Consider the following 21,528-nt stretch of genomic DNA (forward strand, 5'->3'; position numbering starts at 1 on the left):
CACACTCACACCTCGGGACAATTTAGAGTTTTCAATCAGCCTGCCACGCATGTTTTTGGAATGTGGGAGGAAACCGGAGCACCCGGAGAAAACCCACGCAGGCCCGGGGAGAACATGCAAACTCCACACAGGGAGGCCGGAGCTGGAATCGAACCCGGTACCTCTGCACTGTGAAGCCGACGTGCTAACCACTGGACTACCGGGCCGCCCTCAAATAAACTAATGGTGCAGAAATAAAAAAGACCTCTAAAATTGCCAATGGAAAGCTAAAAGCGCATGAAGTGCAGGGAAATTCTGTCCAGTGTAGTAACTGATGCACCTGTGTAGTGGTCAAGAATCAGAATCGCCTTTATTGTCATTGTATAGCATGGAACGAAATTTGGGTTGTGGGAAAAAAAAACAACCCCACAAATGAAGGTCTTTCATGTCATTATTTATTATTCCTTATTTTTCAAAAGTGTTAGTAGTGGCATGACATACAGTATTGGTACGATTAGTAACAAAGCACCATAGTAAATCGTTTATTTTTATACAAGCTACATAGTGTACTGTACATACTGTATGGGTAATATTAGCATTCATTAAAAAAAATCTTTGGATAAAGAGTCAGACAGATGAGCGTGCTTGCATCTCTGCAATGTCCATCTTTCACACTGTATTGAGCATACGTTTCAAGTATGAATATTACATATAACAACACATAAGTTACAACTCTTCACGGTTATTACAAAGACAACGCTTACATCTCTACAAAAATGTTTGGCACATAGTGCGTCAAGTATTTTTTTACATTTTCTGATACAGACCTCATAGCACAGTTGGCCTTCATCAATATGAATGAAGATTTTCTAGCTGCTCATTGACATTTTTTTTTGTAATATTCATTTCAATTATTTTTGATTAACCAATACAAGTTGCTTTGTATGATAACAACAATAACAAACGTTCATCTAACCGCTAACTTTGGTTAAAGCTTTTTTAAATTTTATTTTATTTTTAAATCGGGTTAGGCTGCACGATGCGGGTCGTAACAATCCTTGCAGCAATACACTGCTCGGACAAAAGTAATGGGACACACAGTTTGTGAAAACAAAATAAAATCGATGCTTGTTTCAACATGATACAACTATCAGAAGTCTAATTCTCAAAATGTATCGATAAAATAGTTTGTTATGGTTGTGTAATTCAGTTATTCCGACCCCCGATGTGTGAAATAACCAACTTCATTTAATTAGTCCTAAAATTGTTACCTAGCACTACCAAATAATTGCTCATGTACCTATACCAGCGATGTATAGTGACAACCAGAACAATCAAATGCTCTCCCACTAAATGGCAGAAGGTACAATAAACCTGCTGTGTATCAACCTCTTGCCATACAATATACCGGTAATAGAATAATAATTTTGCGTTCAACTAAACAAGCACAGATTTAACATGGGAGAAAGTAAATGTGTGATTTTTTGTAATGTAAAACACAGTTTGGAACACATCAACAACCTTTCATTGACAGTCCCACAACTTTTGCCCATCGAGTGCAAATCCGATAAACTTTGCGGCTACATCCTGTCTTTGTAAGCCAAACATTGACGGCCAGTAATTGCGAGGTAATCATTCTAGTAGTCTTGACGAGCACCATTTAGGTGATTAGTGGTTATTTGCTACGAACAACGACAACAACGGATGCATCAACAACAACCCGATGGCTGCTGCATAGGTGGTTTCGAAATAAATATGGTCAAACATACAGGTAAATAAGCGGAGTAATGGAACGCAGGTAACATTAAATAAACGTGTGTGTGTGTGAGAGAGAACTTGACATCATCAGACAAAAACCAGGCACGATTGTTTTAAAAAGCCATCGGCAAGTCATCATGTGTCAGTATGTCAGTACGTGGACTATTGAGTAGTTTTGAGAGGAAATTACACAAAGATTAAAACTATTCAGTATCTTCTTACCAAGAGCTCGAGTGCATCAGTAAGGTCAACTGTTAAAGAGATGATTTAATGTTGTTAGTGATGTATTTGAGTAATTGCAGCACCTTTGACGTGGTGTTTGTATAGGGAAGCTGTTGTGGAAATGACGAATAAAAAGATGACATTTTAGTCCAAAGCCAGATCAGTCAGTCGGGCAACTTGATCCCAAATCTTCTCGTTTTTGCAGTAAACAAAGCAAAACTTGGCTAGCTACATTAGGTTAAGATAATATGAGCCTGCTTTAGCTTGTCTAAGACATCATACACTATGAGCAAAGATGAGAGAACAGTGACTAAAATAAGATCATCTAACATATATCGAGGTAAAAATAACTGATATTGATATAAGATAAACTAAGCAAACAGAGGTTGAATTAAGCTAATATTAGTCAAGCTTTGCTGATTGGAGATTGTTTCATTCTGCTAAGACACCAAGATAAATTGAAGTAAGGGAAAGAAATGTTAATCTTGCTAAAATAATATCATGTAAAAGTATACCAAGATGAACTAACACGTTTAGGATTAATGAAGCCGAAACAGGACCAAAAAAAAGAGACGATCATGCAAAGAGAAGCTAGCATATTTCTGAACACACCCTAAAACAGGTTGAGAAGAGCCAACACAGTGAGGCTATGCTACGTTAAGCTAAGAGTGTATAAAATGAGCTAAACTACTTCACAAAACTTGCCGTGACAATCTTCAATGAAGTTTAGCTGACACAAAACAAAGATAAACGGCATGAAGTTATCTGAGTTGAGCTAAAACAGGTCGGGATGAACTAACAATGAGGCAAGAGAGTTGGTTCAAGTAAGATTAGCTAAAATAAAATGAGCCAAACTACAGAACGTTATTTTAAATTACGGTTAGCCGGGATAAAGTAAAAGCCACTTAGTGAAACTAAAGCAATGCCGGGTGAGGCTAGGTAAAGCTAAGGTTATCTGAGGTATGCTAAAACACGTCGAGAACTAATGGAGAGAAACTAGCCTAAACTCAGACTTGTAAAAATGAAACTTAAATTAAATGAAAGGATGCAATCGGAAAAAACAAAACAAAGCTTTGTTAGGTTAAGCTATGGTGAGCGGTGACAAGCTAAAACAGGCAACATATCTTACAAAACGAAGACAGGAAAGGCTAGGTCAAGCCAAACTCAGCTGACACAAGCAAAAATATGATAAGCACATTGAGGCTAACTAAACTGGCGACTGACTCTTGCTTCATCTTTTGCAATATGGGCAAACACTCACGAGAAACATGCATAACTGGCCGAACATAGATGTTTTTTTCCCCTTGAAGACAATTGCTTCTGCAATATTCTGTCAAGGAAAATAACATCAACGAAAGAGAACAAAAGTAAAAATGTCCTCATTTGGTAGCATTCCCAGTGAGTCAGTGAAGGATTGTGTGCCTTTGTGTCTCACATAACAGTGTCCGGCCGGCGTCTTTGATTATCATTCATCATTTCAAATATTGACAGTTCCACTTTAAAGGCACCGTAACACACATCCGGAGTCACCACATGTTTTGGTGAAGACGGGACGGTTTTGCTACACACACATACTCAGATGTCGATGGCATCCTGCCAATTAATGTCCGTGCAAATTTTGGACCTGAAGGAGGAGCCCGCTGTGCGCCTGAGGAATGCACTTCCCACAGAAACCACCGCAACGGCCATAGATTCTTGTCCCGTCCTACAGAGACGAGTGGGACAAAGAGAAGCGGGCAAAATGGGGGAGGACGCAACAACATAAATGTCACTGGCACTTCTTCTTCGGCGTCTTGGATTGAAATGAAAAAAAAAAAAGACAAACAACTATACAACATTTTCGAAATAGAAGCCAGAGATTTTTAGTCTCTGTAGTCTCAGTATTTATTTAATTAAGCACCAATGTTTCATAGGGATTGTAGACCTTTCTTTTAAATACAAAAAATGTTTCTTGCATTTGTGGCATTTTTTAAGAACCCCAAACAGTGTTTCAAAACAGTTAAGAGTCATTATTCAGGAAGAAAATTGAATTTAAGACCCAAATATTTTTACTTATTTATTCATTGTCTTGGTTGTCTTTTATTGAAATGTTTTGCATCACTCTGTACCACGACGGCATGTTTCTCACCCAGTGGCCAAGATGAGCCCCCAAACTCCCTCCATCGTTTTCGACATATTTAAAATCATTTAAGACAATGTATAAAAGTGCCTTACCTCAGACCTGTGGACCTTGACAGAAACATAATTGCCCTGAGATGTCCATTTGGTGACCTCGGCCACTCTGAGCCCAGTGCCAATCAGATTGATGCTGAACTGGCCCTGCAAGTATCCACAAGTCACTCATCTTTGCCCGATAATGCCACGAAGAGAGCATCCGGAATTGTTTCACCAACCTGTGGACACTTGGCTGCGCTGTAACAATCGCCTGCTGTGGCAAAGGGCACAGGTCGACCAACAGGAGTGTGGGAGAAGCGCAGGTCAGTGACTGAAAATCAGCAAAGATGAAAATGTCATTAGAATCGTGCAGATCTCACAGGCACTTTGTTTTATTCCTTCCGTTTCGTATCCATGATCATTCTCAGTCCCCTGCAAAGCAAAAAGTTGCATCCTTCTACGGGAAGCTGTGCAAAATGTGCTAGAGACACCATTTTTCTTACATTAACACACACTGGTAAATCTCTGCTCCGTTTTAGTAGACGGGTCAAATTTGAAGCCTTTGTGTACACAAACTGTCACGCCTGTCCAGAATAATGACATTTATGAATCTTTTTACCGTTGTGTGTTTAGGGTCACTTTAGGAAATGTCACCAAAGGACAGGATGAAAGGTTGAAATTTTGAGCTTGGTCATTTGATGTCAAAACGGGTCAAGTTTGACCAGAGTTGGGCAGAGTAGCCAAAAACTGTACTCAAGTAAGGGTAGCGTAAGAAAAAAGTAGTGCTGCAAATGATTACTGAAGTAAAAGTAAATATTTACACAGTGAAATAACTACTTTAGTATTGGGTAACTTCCCATCCTGCCTAGCGACAATTTTTACGTATGGTGACCCCCATTGCAAGTTTGTGGCTGGCTGTTGCTTGTGCAACATCTGAAGCTCCTCTCAAACCTTGTTGTGATGCAATCAGAAGTAGCATGTGCAATGTCGCTCAGTATCATGAGGTTTTGAGTAACATCCATCCATTTTCTGAATGGCTTTATCCTCACATAAGGGTCGCGGGGGGTGCTGGAGCCTATCCCAGCTGTCTTCGGGCAGTAGGCGGGGGACACCCTGAATCGGTTGCCAGCCAATCGCAGGGCACACAGAAACGAACAACCCATCCACGCTCACACTCACACCTAGGGACAATTTCGAGTGTTCAATCAGCCTGCCATGCATGTTTTTGGAATGTGGGAGGAAACCGGAGTACCCGGAGAAAAGCCACGCAGGGCCGAGGAGAACATGCAAACTCCACACAGGGGGCCCGGAGCTGGAATTGAACCCGGTACCTCTGCACTGTGAGGACTAAATCAATCAATTCTATATTAATTGAATAAGACGTGCGTGCCAGTAATTTTAGTCAGAAATAACAACCTGGGGCACAGAATCTAGTCAGCCTTCATCTTGAACTCATTGCCTCTCTTTCTCTCTCCGCTCTTTTGAAGCTGCCAAATCCAAATGAGTACCATGCAAGGGGGAGGATGAGAGCATGTGCCGTTGGGATGAAGAGAACGGCGGAGATTCTCCACACGCATGCTAATCCTCCAATCGTGTCGGGATCGTGGAGTTGACGCTCGCAATGAGCGGCGCCATGCAGCCTGAGGGTGTTCTACGTCCCGGTATTCCGATGGCGATGCGAGTGTATGCGCGGCTGCATCCTCTGACATCTCGTGGTTGTCATATCACGAGTGGGCGCGCGCCTGCACGTGCGTACGTGGATCCCTTCCGACGTGTTTGCAATCAGCTCGTGCACTGAAGGTCATTTGCTCGATTTTTTGGGGAGAGGGGGTGTAAAGGGGATTTTGAGAAAACGATCATTGACTCACTCAGTATCCTCAGGGCGCTCAGGTCCAGGCGGACCTTGTGGAAGAGGGTGTACCCCGCCGCACTGTAGTCGTTCCTGCAGTTGCAGTCCTGTCTTCGGCTGCCATCGTAGGGGCATTCAAAGGGGTTCAGCAGCCTTTTGTGGACGAGACAACCAAAGTTTAACGCGCATTTGGGTGACAATCGGCTGAAAAGTGAGCGTTTTCCCTCCCTTTCGGTCAACATCAGCAGAGGCCCTATGTTGAGAGTGATTTCTTTCATTCTAGTAGGACATATTATTCCTGTGATGTTCAGAATGTCGGCTGTTGGATGGGCCATTCTGAATTTGTGTTTGGATTCTGTCGACGACAATGGCATTCTATGTGCTCAATGTAGCGGTTGATCTCAAACTCTGGAACAAGATCATCTTTAATTTTATTTTACGAAGCAAATTTTACGTATTAGGTAAAAATATGAAAGATTCAAATGGAGAGTAATTCCCAGTTATTATTCCTACAAATGATAAGAGCGGTTAAGTCCGTTTTTAACACGTTTCAAGCATAATTATTAGTTCACTGCTTGAAACTTTCCATGAGCGTGAAAGTACAAATTATGAATACTTCACATGCTGTATTAAATTTTTCAGTGTACTACTTCCTTGCATCTGCTAAGACACATTTCAGTGTAAATGCTTTCATTTATGTAAATGCATTTAACTTTTAATATGCTTATATTTATATATATTTTTAATCAATTTATTTTTGTTATTAAATGAGTACATTTAAATATATTTATTAATTTATTGAATGAATGAATATTGATTTATAAAATTATATATTTTATATTTATATTTATTTTGATACCTTTCGTTCTTCTGCTTCTCCCTTTCAGATTTTTTGCTGCTGCAAATTGGCAATTTCTCCATTGTGAGACAAATAAAGGTTTTCTTATCGTTCTTATCATAATGACAAAGTTATACCAACATTTGCTTAAAAGACCCCATTGGATAGTAATCTATTAGGCTTTACATTTCTATATCAAATTATAATACAGTGCACTCCGCTTAATAGAACACCATTGGGCCGAAGCGCTTCTGTTCTACTAAGCGGAGTTTCTATTAACCGGAGATGGTCATCAAACACGTCGACGACCAAGTTATGCACGCAGAAAAACCCCTGCTGACGAGTTAGAAGAGATATTTCGACTGTGGACGTCCATATCTTTAATCAAACAACAAAACAACAACTTTAATCAACTTCAGTCAAACATCTCAAATCACGAGAAAAATTTCGTTACTTTTGTCTGGAAACAGGAGTCCGTAATTTTGTGGTTGACTTCCCTCTCAATGCGCTGGATAAGAGGGAAGTCCTGGAAACCGCGGGCGTACCTTCTGAGAATCCGGCAATGCATCGTGTCGTCTGAGTATGTCCTTCTTATCCGCAGGTGATAGCCCTCGTCTCTTGAATGAAGTTGAAGCCATTGTGACGTGCGTGTGTCTATGTGTGGAGTGACGCGTGCTACCTGTTATACGGCTAGAACTACACATTGCGCAACATTGTATGGCGTAATCGTAGGCGCAACAGCATAGCAGTGGTATCGCGTTTTCTCGCGATAGTGGTATCGCGATTGCTACACTTCGAAAACCACTAGTTTACAATGTTCATTGCTTACGGCCTGTTCTATTAAGCGGAGATCTGTTCTACTAAGCGGAGTATCTTTATAGGAAATTGCATTAGGCAAATCCGTTCCAGAGCCTTTTGCTCTATTAAGCGGATTACTCTATTAACCGGAGTTCTATTAAGCGGAGTGCACTGTATCTACATTATTTTAAATCAGGTTCCATTATTTAATAGGACAATCGTTTTAACTTGACGACGGCCATAAAGCCGAATTGAATTGATCCATCCGTACCTGTAGCCGTACACTTCCGAGTAATTGTCCGTCTGGCCACTGCGCAGTGTCACGTATTCCTTCGGGAAATCGCTTTGCATTTCCGCGCAGTAAATCTGCAGAAGAAGAAAGAGCAGATGAGCCCATGTGGAGACACAGACTCACAAAATATGTGAAGACGTCAAACGGACCTGCAGGATGCGGGACTTGACTTTGAGGTAATATTCCCCATCCATCCTGACGCCCTGTCGCATCTGGACGTCCCGACACGAGCTGAATAACTGGCCTTGGGGGGAACATCAGGAGGAGGGGGTGGTCGTTTTAGTGCATCTTCGTGCGTGTTGGTGGATTTTTACTAGCACACACCAGCTGATAACAAAAACTTCCATGACTGGCACTGAGCAAATAATAGGGCTCTTTCTTTTATTGTTGAGTACAAGAAATGGCTCTCAACTCAAAGCCCACCCGTGTCATCACAACCATCTTGATAGGATTAAAAAAAAAAATCAATAAACGGATCGAGAAATGTAGCCTTAAAGAAAAATGGCTAAAACTCTGAAAAGAATCATAGTGATATAAGATCAGACCTAATTATAATCATAGAAATAATCCATGAAAGCTAGAACAGTAAAGGAACAACAGAAAGCATTACTACAGTAACACGCACAGCTGAGGGGGCAAAAAATAAGGGACCAGAACAAACAAACAAACAAACAAACAAAAACAATCTGTTGGGTTCTTGCTTTGGCACAGAACAACAATATGCTCGAGATAAAACAGAGAAACGCAGTACAAATTCAACTTCAATTCGGGTATAACATTAAAAAGCAATACGGTTCTTGCTCTGGCTTGAAAACACTATCCTGCAGTTTGGTTCATGTCAGAGGAGGTTGTGAGTCATTTGAATAAAATGCTTCGTGATGGAATGAAAAGATGAACACAACTAAAGAAAACACCCCTATGATGAATTAATGTTTCCTCGAATGGAGAGCTGTGATAATAAACGTTTCATGATGTGTGTTGCCTGCTCTTGTTTGCTCGGAGTCCCTCAGTGGCCATATCGTGCTGATTAGCATTAATATTTGACCGCAGTACTGGCTCGAGTCCGAGCATATCGCTTTAATTCCGCCACGGATCGGCTTGGCAGAGGCCGACCGGGCAAACGCGCAAAGTCTGGCCCGCTGCCGACTTGTGAAGAGCTCGCAAGTTCACAATGAAGGCGGCGTTTTGATAGGCCCGACCGTGCGGAGAGTTTGTAAAGTACCGCTGACTGCTCATTTGTCCTACCATGAGGTAATCAAGTCAAGAGACGCCGTTCTAGCTAATGCGTTAAAATGAAGCAAAAAGGGAAAACCCCGTTGCGTTTCCATAAACACAATCAGATACGGTGTTGGCTAACGTACACAACACAGTCAGTTTGATATCATGACTGCGAGGGAGTAGAGGGGATGTTTTACGTACATTCTCCATCTTGACACGCAGCTTGAGATTCTGGTCTTTCTGAGGGACGGCACTGCTTGGACGCTGCTCCTTTGGAGGTCACACACTCCACGCTGCGCTCCATCACTCCTGCCCCGCATGTCTGAGAGCACTGGAATCCAAACATTTATTGGTGATTAACTAGAATACAATAGAATCAGACTTCATTAGCCCACGTGGCAATTTTATGTGGTAATAATCGTAACCGTGTCTGACTTTGATTTCATGAAAATTATGAAATGACATCATCTGCACACGGCGTACAGCCCAACATTACAAAATTGTCGAAATCCATTAAATTAGGAGGATTAAATTAGGAGGAACCGCATAGTTTAACAAATTATGAACTAAATAGCTATGAAACAAGTAAAACACATTTATTTAAAAAAAAAATTGAAGATGTGACAAAACTTGAAGGATCAAAATGAGAACCAAACAATCCAAGTACCTGTGACTAAAAACCAACATGAAACTAAAGAAACCAACAACCTCACTCACAAACTAATCAATATGAAACCAACAAGCCGAGCTACAGATGGGCAAACTGGCCACCTAGGAAAGCACGTAGATAATTAAGTACTGTACATAAGTATGTTAAGTTGACAAACAAACTAACAAACACACTCGCGAGCTACCCATGAAGCTAGGTGACTACATAAATAGGAACCAACCAACTGACGAAGCAACAATACCAAGGAAACTAATAGTAGAGCATGTCATTTAGTGAGTAAATAAGTAACTAAGAAAGTCATATTTAAGATAAGGTAAGAAACCGACAAATTGACGAACTAACCAACTGCCTAAAACACTAATAAAAGAAGTAGAGCACATAGCTAGCTAAAAAAACAACTCAATAAACTAACCAACAAGGAAGAAACTGATGAACCCACAAGCTATCAACTGTAAGTCAGTAAGTAGGTAGTAAAGAATGTGAAGTAACTAACTTGCCTGCGACACAACCAACCGACTTTCTTAGCTTGCTCACCTCGCTCCAAGGCCCGACTTTCCAGTAGGAGGCCTGCGGGCAGTCTTTGAGGAGGCAGGGCTTTGTGCTCTGAGGACGGGGCTCTGGGCAGCGGGTACCGGTGGGGGGCGATTGGGCGGCATAAAGATGTGGGGCCTGAGACGTGGGTGTTGCGGAGCAGGCCACCGCACGCTGCTGGTAGCCGACTCCACAGCTGGCTGAGCACTGATCCACACAGGTTGACAGTAAGTAAAGAGGTCGTTAGCATGATGTGGCAACACCGACTTCCTCCATATTATTTCTGGGTACACATGATTGACTAATTCTTATTGACATTCACACCTTAGGACAATTTAGAGTCTGCAATCAACCTAACATGCGTGTTTTAGACTGTGGCGGCATGTAGAGAAGCACACTGTGCTTTCTGTGTTCAATTTCAAACCTGCGACCAGTCCCCTGCTGTCCACACGTGGCGACATGGAGCTTTTTGGCACGGCTGACGTGACGGAGGTCGAGACGACGGCTCGCAGTAATCCGCCTGTGCTGGCGTCATCGACGGGCCCATGCAGTCCACTTCCCTGCTCCTCACGCCGCCTCCACAGGTAGCGTTACACTGCAAGTAAACAGAAGGCGTGCTGAGAGAGAGATGGGCTGACAGAGCAGGGGGCGCTGTTGGGACTTCACAACAGCCTTTACCTCAACCAGCTGGATCCATTTAAGGATATAATACTGTATGTGCTCGTATATTTTAAAAAAAAGATCAGCTGTTTTCCCTCAGCAGAAGTGATGATTTAAAAGAGCGTTTACATGACCATAAACATGAAATCGTGAAAAGCAATCGCTGTCCGCCAGTTTTGAATATATATAAACAGCAAAGTCCTGCTAATTCATGGATCGAGGACATTCGCAGCTTCACTACTGTGCAGATTTTTTCTTTTTCAAACATATCCTTCGTATAAAAATCTTACTTTGGTGCCATTCTATAGAATATCGATGTTGTTCGGTTTAATTCATGAGGTGCTTTTTGCTTCTGGGATGTCCAGCTTTGCTGTTCTCCTGATGCATCAACAAATACTCCGTGGAGTCGACTTTGCTGATAAAGTTTGCCTGTATTCCCGAGCATTTGTTTTATGTGTGTGAATGCCAAAAGGTGCATGTCATTTTAAGTTGAAAAAAATTAAACCAATTTGCGTAAAGTGCTGGTGCGCATATTGGTTTGCCCATAGGTAACTTCACACCAGTTACTGGGCTAGTATGCTACCGTATACTATTGATGAATCTCATATGAAGATTGTGTTGAATACTTTAAGGTGTTGATGCTTTATGATCCTCTCTGTTTCAAGTGTTTTGCTGCCATATAGTGGCATGTATAGGCAATTACAAACCCACTTTGTGTGTGGGGTGGTGGTGGCGTCCAATTAGTCAAACATTTTCGCTAATCACAGCAGGGCTTGGTCCCAATACCCGTTGAATAGCAGGGTTCACAATATGTTTTACCTGCAGAGTTCACATACCTACTACAGTCTCGGTATTTAAGCACCATGTCTGAAGGATTTTTTTTGTGACTGACTTCCTGGTAAAAAACATTACTGGTTTTCAAGGAAACGTGCTCAGGCATCTTGAGAGGTCTGAGAGTCCTTGCATGGTGATCCTGCTTAATGCCTTGCCATTGGAGGACAAAGCCACATGACAGCTACGAGGGTGGGTGAAAAGCTAAGCTTGGAACTACAGCCAAGTGTGGAAATGAAATAAAAGGCAGTCTGCTTTGTATGTCATTAAAAAAAAATGACGATGTGTACCCGAGAGGGCATCAGCAGTGAGAGAGAGAAAGCGAAGCCTTCAGACAACAACATCCCATGGAACATGTCGACATCTGCATAGCAGCAGGCGGTAGTGAACAAGGATGTTGGTTGAAGATATGAAAAACTAAGGTAATGGCACTCGTAGAGAATATGCTCCTTACTAAGGAAGCAATAAACTAACAGGCAACTTTACAATCTGAGTAGCTAGCTAGCTAGCTAGCTAACTAAATAAGTAAGAAATAATCCTGATAACTGAGGAACAAGCTAACTTCAGAACTATCAAACTAAGAAATGAAAAGACAATCAAACATCCATCAACACAAAACGCTCATCTAGCTTAACATGCTTGGAATGTTGTAGCACAAACGTGGTAGCAAACCGAAGCCACACAAGTCTAAATTCAGATTTGCCTGTGCTGTGTTTAAAAATAAAAAAAATAAAAAATCTGAAACACGATGGAAGGCTGTATCGTTCTATACACAAAGACAAAAAAACAATTCCTACTCACTTCTTTCCATGCGGCGGCGACCCAAGTGTAATGGGTGCATTCTGCAGCTTGGCACCGCTGGATGACGGCGGGCCGTGATTGAGCCTCACATAGATCTTCTCTGACCTTTCCGCTGCCTTTGAGCCTGCAGTAGACGCCCCGGCTCTGGAGTCCCACTCCGCATGTGACCGAGCACTGACGAGCAAAAATACCAACCAAACAAACAAAAATTATGCGTCAGATCGTCAAAGTCGGGCCATGGAATATTTCTACAACCCCTGCCCAAAAATCTGGAATCAGCAATCTCAGAGGATGTTCATTCGGTTGCTTGATTTTCAAGGTGTATCAAATGGCAACTTTTTGGCTTTAAGAGAGACTAAAATGAATTAAGAAAGAAATGGTTGTGGTCAGTACCAGCTACATTTTTTTTTATACCAAGGAAAGGGGGGAAAAAATACGGACTTGCCCCCGTAAATGTGCATTCCCCAAAACTAACACCTGCATCAGGTTAGATCTGCTCGTTAGTCTGCAGTTAAAACAGATGCAATCACCCCTCGGAGAGCAGTTGCACCAAATGAACTGACATGAATCACGGCCCAAAAACAAGAGAGATGTCAAATGAAACATTGGCGAGGATTATCACATTTCTTATGAGGGTTTGTATTTCTCTCACTTGCTTGCAAGCTGCTAAGCTATACGCCCGTCGACAAAAACAGTCGGTCGCAGCTTGCGGAGCCGTACACGTTCTTTAAAACGCATACCTGCATACTGAGGGCCTCCGAGGATTACATTCAATACTGTCCAAGCAAAAGAGTGAAAACTGAAATTGCACAAAACGGCGCCTTAGTCATAACTGACAGGAGTGTCAAATAAGTGTCAGAGTAGTATGATGAAATTGCCCCAATCTGTGTTTTTCTTTCGATTTGTTTCAAGTTCCTGTCCGTTCGGTCTTTTGTTGCCGCTTGTGCTCATCAACCTGGTCCCTTCTCTCTTCAGATCAGCTCCCTCGTCCATTTGACTTGACTTGACTTGACGCGTGTCTTCTCCAAGTGTTCCTCATTGTCCCGCGAGTTGGCTTGTATTTACTTTTCCGGTTTCTTTCCAGTCTTTGTCGGTTCATTGTTTTGTGTTTGCTGTCTCTTTTCGTTTTGCTGAGTCAACATACTCCCGCAGTCCTGTCTTCTCTTGGCATGTCATTAAGGAGATTAGCCTGGGTTGTTAGGGGAAGTTACGGAGAGTTTCCCCCACATGTACACACACGTGCGCTATTAAACTATTTCAAAACCCAATTTTGAAATGACAAACAGTTTTGTGTGTTTGCTTTGTAGTCAAGAGTTGCAACGAACAATACAGACAATCAAAAACATTTTTGAGAGGGTGCAGCTCTTTCCCTAGCCCATGGATTAGCGAGGATTTACTATATTACATGTATTTTTTTTTTCTCCTTCGTAACAATTAGCACCTGGCTTCACTGATTGGCTGGGAGTTGTCACATGGTTCAACTGCCACACAGCAGCATTAGCTTGAACTTGCCAAATAGTGAGCCAACACGTTTTGTTGAGTTCCAATGAGTTCTTAATGTCCCTCGCCGAGTTCCACACTAATCACGATAACAGTGGAACGGGTTGATACAGACATGCTGTTATTGTTCCCCTATCGGCCATCTAAAATGAACAACAGGCTGAGCGGAACAAATCCAGTAAACACAGAGTTAAAGGATCGGATCATCATGCCACCGCTTTCAAGAGAGGTCAACGAGAGGACAACCGGTTGGTGCGCGGATTTCAAAGGGGGCCACATGCATAGACTCGAAGATCCAGAACTATCGCCTACGTACGTCCGCATGCTCGGCGGTGGTTTTCAGAGGACGATGATTGCTTCCAGAACGACACAACATTGAAAAAAAAAAAGGAGGAGGAGACCTATAAAGCGTGGGGAGTGAAGGGCGTAAATTGATCTTCGGGGATTTCAGTTATTTGACTAAAAGGGGTGGGGGCCGGGGGGATCTTTGTGGAGACTTTAACGTGTGCGTTAAAATAGCCCACATGCATTCCGTCTATGGGCCATCACGGTGTTTACTTGTTCTTGGAAGATAAACCCATGAGAGACACAGCATTCTTGTTCAGGCTGCTATATGACACTTGTGATCCCCCCCCCCCCCAAAAAAAAAAAAACGTCAACGGGGACAGATTCGTGTACCTTGTTGGCTGTTTGAAATCCCTTGGCCCCCAAAAGGCACTGGTAGAAAGCCTTTGTCGTGTCAAGATTTATACAGGGAAAGGATCACACAGGTGACCCCCCCCCCCCCCCCCCCCAAAAAAAAAAACCCATCCCCCAGAACTTCAATCTCAATTTTTTTACAGGTCAAACAACTTTTAAAATGGCCATTACGTCACGTGAGCCATACGTGCGCCTCCTTACAACCGGTCGATCGATTCCGCTGACATATTATTCACACAATGAGCACACTAGTCCTCAATTTTGGACCAAACCGAAACCCAAGCTACAGAAAAAAAACCTCTTGGATTTTTTTAGCTCTCGTGGCAAGCGAAGCGACGCAATTTTCGATGTGCTTTTCAAAACACGCTTGGATGCTTCATCATATTTCATCCTGATTTGAGAACTGACACCCGTGTTCGTTTTCATGTTGTTCCACGTCCGATGCTACCAATCCGCCAATGCTGTCTGGCAACCTGCCTGAAAAGCTCTCGCCTATTCTTTAAACTGAGGGACGGTGACATAGCGTGTTGAGTTTTAATAGCAACTGTTAAGATTTCATGCAAAAAAACAAAACAAAAGGATTATTGCATAATTCTCCATACCGTGCTCCACCTGGTGGCTTTCCACGTGGGGCACCGGCGGGCCCGACAGGCCTTCTCGGTCCGGGGGCGAGGAAGAGCACCGCAGTGTTCCTCTTGTATTTTGGTTTGGTTCTGCTCAATGCAGGTGATCTCCCGCTGCTTGATGCCTCGCCCACAAGTCACCGAACACTGCGAGGAAAAAAAAAAAAGAAATCGAATCAATCAGCAGAATTCATGAAAAGTACACCAAGATGAATACGATCCGCAAGATCAATAATCCGGTAGCCCTAATTCAACTTTTCTGGAATCTATTTTGGCAAAACGATAGTTCTATTGTATTCTTCGAATAATTCTTGATTCCAAATCATTGAGGTCAATACGGGTGTTTGACAAAAACGAACGGATGCTCGGTTTTTGGTGGCCTGGGCTTCCTCGCTGTATTTCACGGCCAAGCGAGCGTGCTGCAAACACATCATCTCCGCTTAACAACCCAAATGGAACACTCACGCCCGTGGAATGCGTCCGGCTATTTAACCTGTAAACAAAACAAATGACTTGTAGGAGGCTCCTGTAAAACGTCAGCGTGGCCGAGCCAAACATGGACGTACGGCGGGACGTTCATCTGGTACCAATAAAAGAATCCTGAAGAACTTCAGGAACGCGAGTGATGACCAAAACGGTTACAAAGCAGATGAAAGCCGGAAAACGTGCCAGGGATGACGGATGAGACCCCCCACCCCCCCTCGTGAGCCCAGACAACAATTAGGATGTCGGCTATTTTCTGCCCGACGACTACGCCGGGTGCCCCTTTACAAAACAGGGTTCAAGAGACACGGCGAAGGCCATTTTGCCTTGATGTATTTTCCGGTCCAGATCATGCGCATAATATTGCTTTGTCCCCTAATGATGATCTCAGAATGTTGCGTAACATCCAACACAAGACGAGAGCACTCATGGAAAACCAGGATCTTGTCACAAGTTGTATATGTGCTACCACGATTCGTTTTTATACACGGCTTATCTTGCTTGCGGGGAGTTGGAGCCCATTGCGGCCGACTTCAAGCGAAAGGCAGACGGCGCCCCGGATTGGTTGTTGGGCAATCGAAGAGCACAGAGACAGTGACGACCATTCACATTCACACCATCGCAGAGCGGGACTGAATCCATACGGCCGGCATTGTCGGGACTCAAATGCCACAGGTGCCAAACCTCTGCCAGTACTCAAATAAAGTACAAATAGGAACTCTGGCGGCCATCTTGCATGTTTTCGATGTTTCCCTCCGTCAAGACAACCGATTCAGATGATCGGGAGACGCTATCAGGCTCTCGCAAAGCTTGCTGAGGAGCTGATCGTGACTGCAGGATCGTGGCTCTCAAGGGCCCGAGTTCCGATTTTGTACTAGACTTGAGGATTCGTTTTTCGGACAACTTTTTACTTTTTCCTGCCTACATCCGAATCAAGAAATTGTTACTTTCTTCTCCTTATGTTGCCCGCCCCCACCAAAAAAAAAGGCTCGTTAAGGTTTTTCAACCATGGATGGTGACACAATGTCAACGACGGTCTTGATCGATTGAGATCTTGGGCTCTTATAAGGTCGCGCGCATGAACAGTAACGATGCACCAAATACAGAGAAACAAGATATTCCCATTCAGCTGCGGCCTGACACGCACACACAACCAGACAATCACTCGCGCATACACTCCCTTGTATCACCGCCTTCATTGTTTATGTCTTGTGACCTGTTGCAACTGTCAAATGCTTGTGCAGGAGTTTTTTGCCTAACTCAAATTATCCTCAAAATGAGGATAGTTCGAGCTTGTTTTTTTTTTCGCCCCCTCTCCCCACCTGGTGGTTTCTTTCTGACTTCCGGGTTGAGTGAACGCTGAAGCGTTTGGCTGCCGCTGCTCAACCCGTATTGTTTTGTGGGGGTTTTTTTGTTATTGTAAAGTGTCCTTGAGTCTCTTGAAAGACGCTTATAAATAACATTTATTCTTATTATATTATTATTCCAGGGCGGCCCGGTAGTCCAGTGGTTAGCACGTCGGCTTCACAGTGCAGAGGTACCGGGTTCGATTCCAGCTCCGGCCTCCCTGTGTGGAGTTTGCATGTTCTCCCCGGGCCTGCGTGGGTTTTCTCCGGGTGCTCCGGTTTCCTCCCACATTCCAAAAACATGCATGGCAGGCTGATTGGACGCTCTAAATTGTCCCTAGGTGTGAGTGTGAGTGCGAATGGTTGTTTGTTTCTGTGTGCCCTGCGATTGGCTCGCAACCGATTGAGGGTGTCCCCGCCTACTGCCCGAAGACAGCTGGGATAGGCTCCAGCACCCCCGCGACCCTCGTGAGGATCAAGCGGTTCGGAAGATGAATGAATGAATGAATATTATTATTCCATGGCCTACATTTCTTATCTTTCGTTCTAAACAGATTTAGATTTTTTCGTGTTATTTAGTTCACAACATTAGCAAAGCGATGGCAACAGAGTCAAAACCAGAGTTTTTTTATTTCCCTATTACGAGCACGATGCAAGTTATAGGGAGCTTTGCAATAAAAATAAAAATGAAACAATTTACTAGAAACGCAGTGCCCAAGGGAATCCCCACCCACCCCCCAAAACAATCGTCTCCCATCCTGTGGCCTTGTAAAAATAAAACGTTCAACCAATAAATAATAAGTGTAATAGTAACACCCCATTATGAGTAAGGTGCTTTACTTGCATAACAAGGTAACAAGTGAGAGACTGCTCTGGGGTGTAAGTGATGACTATTAGAGGGTTGTGATCAAAAGAACAAAATCATAAACGCAAGCACATGAAATTACTTTCACATCTTTCACCGAAATCGTTGCAACTTTCGGCTTGTCCACCACAGCGGACGCTTGCATGACTTGTTTTAAAGGATTTGAATCAGTATTTTCAGTATACTTCAACCAGTCTTTTTCTTTTCTTTTTTTCTACTGTCGTCTATTTTTTTTTAAATCAGAGTGTGAGTACTTTTGTCACCTCTGGTTTTGAGTACGCTTCCAAACAAGACGCCCTGTGAGTGCGACATGAACGGGTGACACTGTGCACACATGCATCACACACATTGTAATTACTGAGGTATTTTAAACACAGGGCAGCCTCAGTTGACGCACGGCATCAAAGCTGATGGATTTGCATACCCTGTTGCACGCACACACACACAAAAAGATAACTCCCCTCCACCACCTCAGACTGCTTTTTGTGGAAGGCGGGTGGAGGGAGGGGGGTGGGGGGTGTAGAGAGAAGAGCAGACCCCTCCTCGGTGCCGTAAAAAGAGGGAAGGAAGAAAGAAAATCGCAGCCATACGGGCTCCGCTCCCATGGCTGAACTTTATCTGCATTTTAATGGCAGGCGGAGGGGGAGGAGTGTGTGTGTGTGTGTGTGTGTGTGTGTGCTGGGGTGGTGGGGGGGGGAGGTAAAGAAGGCTCTATGTGCTCCTCCCTCGCATCATATGTCAGCCATTAGTGCATCACAGAGAGCTGCCACAGCACAACATAGTGCAGTGAAGTGTAGTGGACCGCAGGAGCGCTTCAAACTCTGAGACAAAAAAAAGGGGGGGGGGCAGACAATAAACAGCTGACCTTTAGGACCCAAGAGCACCCACTCAGGTAGGGCGCCCTTTCACATTTTCTACTTACTAACACAATGTTTCAACAGACAGCGGAACTCTGCCGCCACTGTAGAAATTGTAATTTACATGAAAATAAGTCTTAAATGTCACTACTAATGCGTGAGAAAAGCACAAAAAAAATGTGGGGAACACTCTTGACATACTTTTTGCCCTCCCACGTTGTCCCGGCCATTAATTTCACATGATTAGCCGTTTTAAATCCGTTGTAATCCGGGGATGGGGAGAAACGATTCACGCGGGGATTAAAGTGGAATCACTCATCCGCCGTGCAAAAACGATCAGAGTAGCAGCCAAGGAAAACGGCTATTCTCCTCCATAATGGAGCGAGAAGATGGGAATTATTCGCTTTAAGTCGATCCAGAGTGACATTCCACATTTGACACTTGCGCAGTTCTCCCAGCAAATCACTTAATTGAATGCCAAACCGGACAGATATTTGAGAGTTAATCGAGAGTTGTTTGTTACGGCCTCGTTTAACATTCATGGTGGTCTTCTTTTTTTTTGCGTGGGGGGGGGGGGGGGGGGTTGGGGGCGGCAACATCTTTGTGCAGGACTGACAACTGAAAGATGAGCCCGTCCACTCATTCTCTGCCTTCAGGTAAGTCAATCAGAAGCATGAGAAAGCATTCCGCCAGGGGCGGAACTAAAGGGTGGACAGTGGTGGCCATGGCCCTCAATGGCTACAATCAAAGTCAATATTTTCGCACCGTAGCGAGCAAACAACATGGCGCAGAAGTAACTGTTTATTATTCGCATCAACAGTCTGGATGAGATTAGTATCCAAATGAACGTGGGATTTTATTTAATTTTATTTCACAAAAGCCGAATTGGAGAAGGTAGGAAAAAGAATGACGCACGGCTGCAATTATATTGTGCCACCCCACTGAAAATTTTCTGGCTCCGCCCCTGTTTTCCACGCCTCTTAGAAACCAAACAAATGGAAAGTGATGGCACTCAGTAACTGGACTGTCCTATATTGTTTTTAAACCAGATAAATTGAAAATTATGTGATTACTTTTAAAACATTCATGGCATGGGTTCAACCGTTTGAGGTTGGTTATCTAGATTTTACCCCCCGACCTCCAAAAAAATAGTTGAAAAAAAACGGCCGAAAAAAATACATGTTGTATAAGACAGATATTTTTATTTCTTTTCTCTACTTAGTATAGTTAGCACACCATATTGTTGCGAGAGTGGAATTTTTGGGGTACTTTATTTTTTTCCCCCTGCTTATGACCACAAAGTTTTGGTTACAAACAGAATCTTTCTCGTCAAATTTCACATTCCAACACTTTTATCTTCGAAAGACAGCAGGCGGTGTCATCACAGATAACCTTTGTATTGGGATCTGATGGTTTTCCTGCTTTGTAGACCAACGGTTCGCCTTCTACGGCATGCTATCATTAGTCGGGGCTTTTTGGAGAGCCGGTGACTGCTGAAAAGGTGAGTGTCAAGGGAATGTGTCAATCACGATCGAGACTCGAGAGTAATGGTGAACACATTTTCGAAAAGTGAGCTAACCTTGGGCAACATGCGTGTTTAGACTGAGGGGGAGAGCGTCTCGAGTCGGAATCTTGTCAAGGGCACGACGTGGGGGAACTTTTAACTCTGCTCTATTTGTATGCATTGTTCCGCCATGTGTGTTTAAGAAGCCGTTGTTTTCAAGGCTTACAATTTGCCAAAGGTTTTGCTAATTCCTGTTCGTGGAATATGGTGTTTCGCATGATGTGTTAGCATAAACGAGCTGACTTTTTTCTCCATTAAGTTTAAATCACAGACTGGTTGAACATTTGGAGCCATGCTGGCGAAAGCCTAGTGCAAAGTACAGTCTAACTGTGCACATGAGTGGAGTTTTCTTTCTTTTGGTATTTTCACAGCAGAGTGCAGTTAGAAATGGGTTTGAGCCACTGTGGGAGCGAACAGAGGCGGACTTGATTCCTGGACAATCGAAGCAGCTTCCTTCATTCACTTTTAACTCGGCGCAGGAGAGGCACGCGATCTACACGACAGAAGCATAAAACACTGATTGGAGTCCGTACCAGCACGCGCATAGTACCCACATAGAGAACTGCAAGATCTCCACTTGCTGATTATGTATTGTAAAGTTGGCCGCTGCCAAGTAGGCATTTGGAGACCGACTTCCATATTCCATTGATCATATCCTGCCAAGAGCTATGTCGCAGTGATTTAAAAAAAATATACTCAAGACGATACTAAAAATAATGTGTTTAATCATTTGATTCCTACAATGATTCAGATGCACAATATTGTTTTACTTATGAATGAAATATGATCACATCCATCACATATGTGCCCGAAGCGCTTGATCGGTCTGCCTGCATCTCAAACAAATTCACCAAAATTGTGATATACCACCTGCGTCACAACTTAAACCTACGACAAAGCATGTCGGGGTGTGCAAAAAAAAAAAAAAAAGCCCCTGGTCCAATTCAGCGCGGCGTCAACTTCCCCAAAACAGTAATCTAGACTTGCCCC

At 43.3% G+C, this 21,528-nt stretch overlaps 1 protein-coding gene across 1 annotated transcript in view; it reads right to left on the minus strand.

The window, feature by feature from the left end:
* Nucleotides 1-412: 412 nt before the first annotated feature.
* LOC127597562 (A disintegrin and metalloproteinase with thrombospondin motifs 20) overlaps nt 413-21,528 on the minus strand; it is a 96,269-nt gene continuing 75,153 nt past the window's right edge. The window contains exons 29-39 of the mRNA XM_052060664.1: nt 15,403-15,570; nt 12,602-12,775; nt 10,734-10,904; nt 10,313-10,516; nt 9,310-9,439; nt 8,040-8,134; nt 7,870-7,964; nt 5,982-6,115; nt 4,353-4,444; nt 4,174-4,278; nt 413-3,664 (exon numbers count right to left, since the gene is read on the minus strand). Of these exons, the coding sequence (XP_051916624.1) occupies nt 3,560-3,664; nt 4,174-4,278; nt 4,353-4,444; nt 5,982-6,115; nt 7,870-7,964; nt 8,040-8,134; nt 9,310-9,439; nt 10,313-10,516; nt 10,734-10,904; nt 12,602-12,775; nt 15,403-15,570 (1,473 nt within the window). The 3' untranslated portion in view covers nt 413-3,559. The remainder of the gene's footprint in view (nt 3,665-4,173; nt 4,279-4,352; nt 4,445-5,981; nt 6,116-7,869; nt 7,965-8,039; nt 8,135-9,309; nt 9,440-10,312; nt 10,517-10,733; nt 10,905-12,601; nt 12,776-15,402; nt 15,571-21,528) is intronic.

Source organism: Hippocampus zosterae, chromosome 3 (genome assembly GCF_025434085.1).
Source record: "Hippocampus zosterae strain Florida chromosome 3, ASM2543408v3, whole genome shotgun sequence".
NCBI lineage: Eukaryota > Metazoa > Chordata > Actinopteri > Syngnathiformes > Syngnathidae > Hippocampus > Hippocampus zosterae.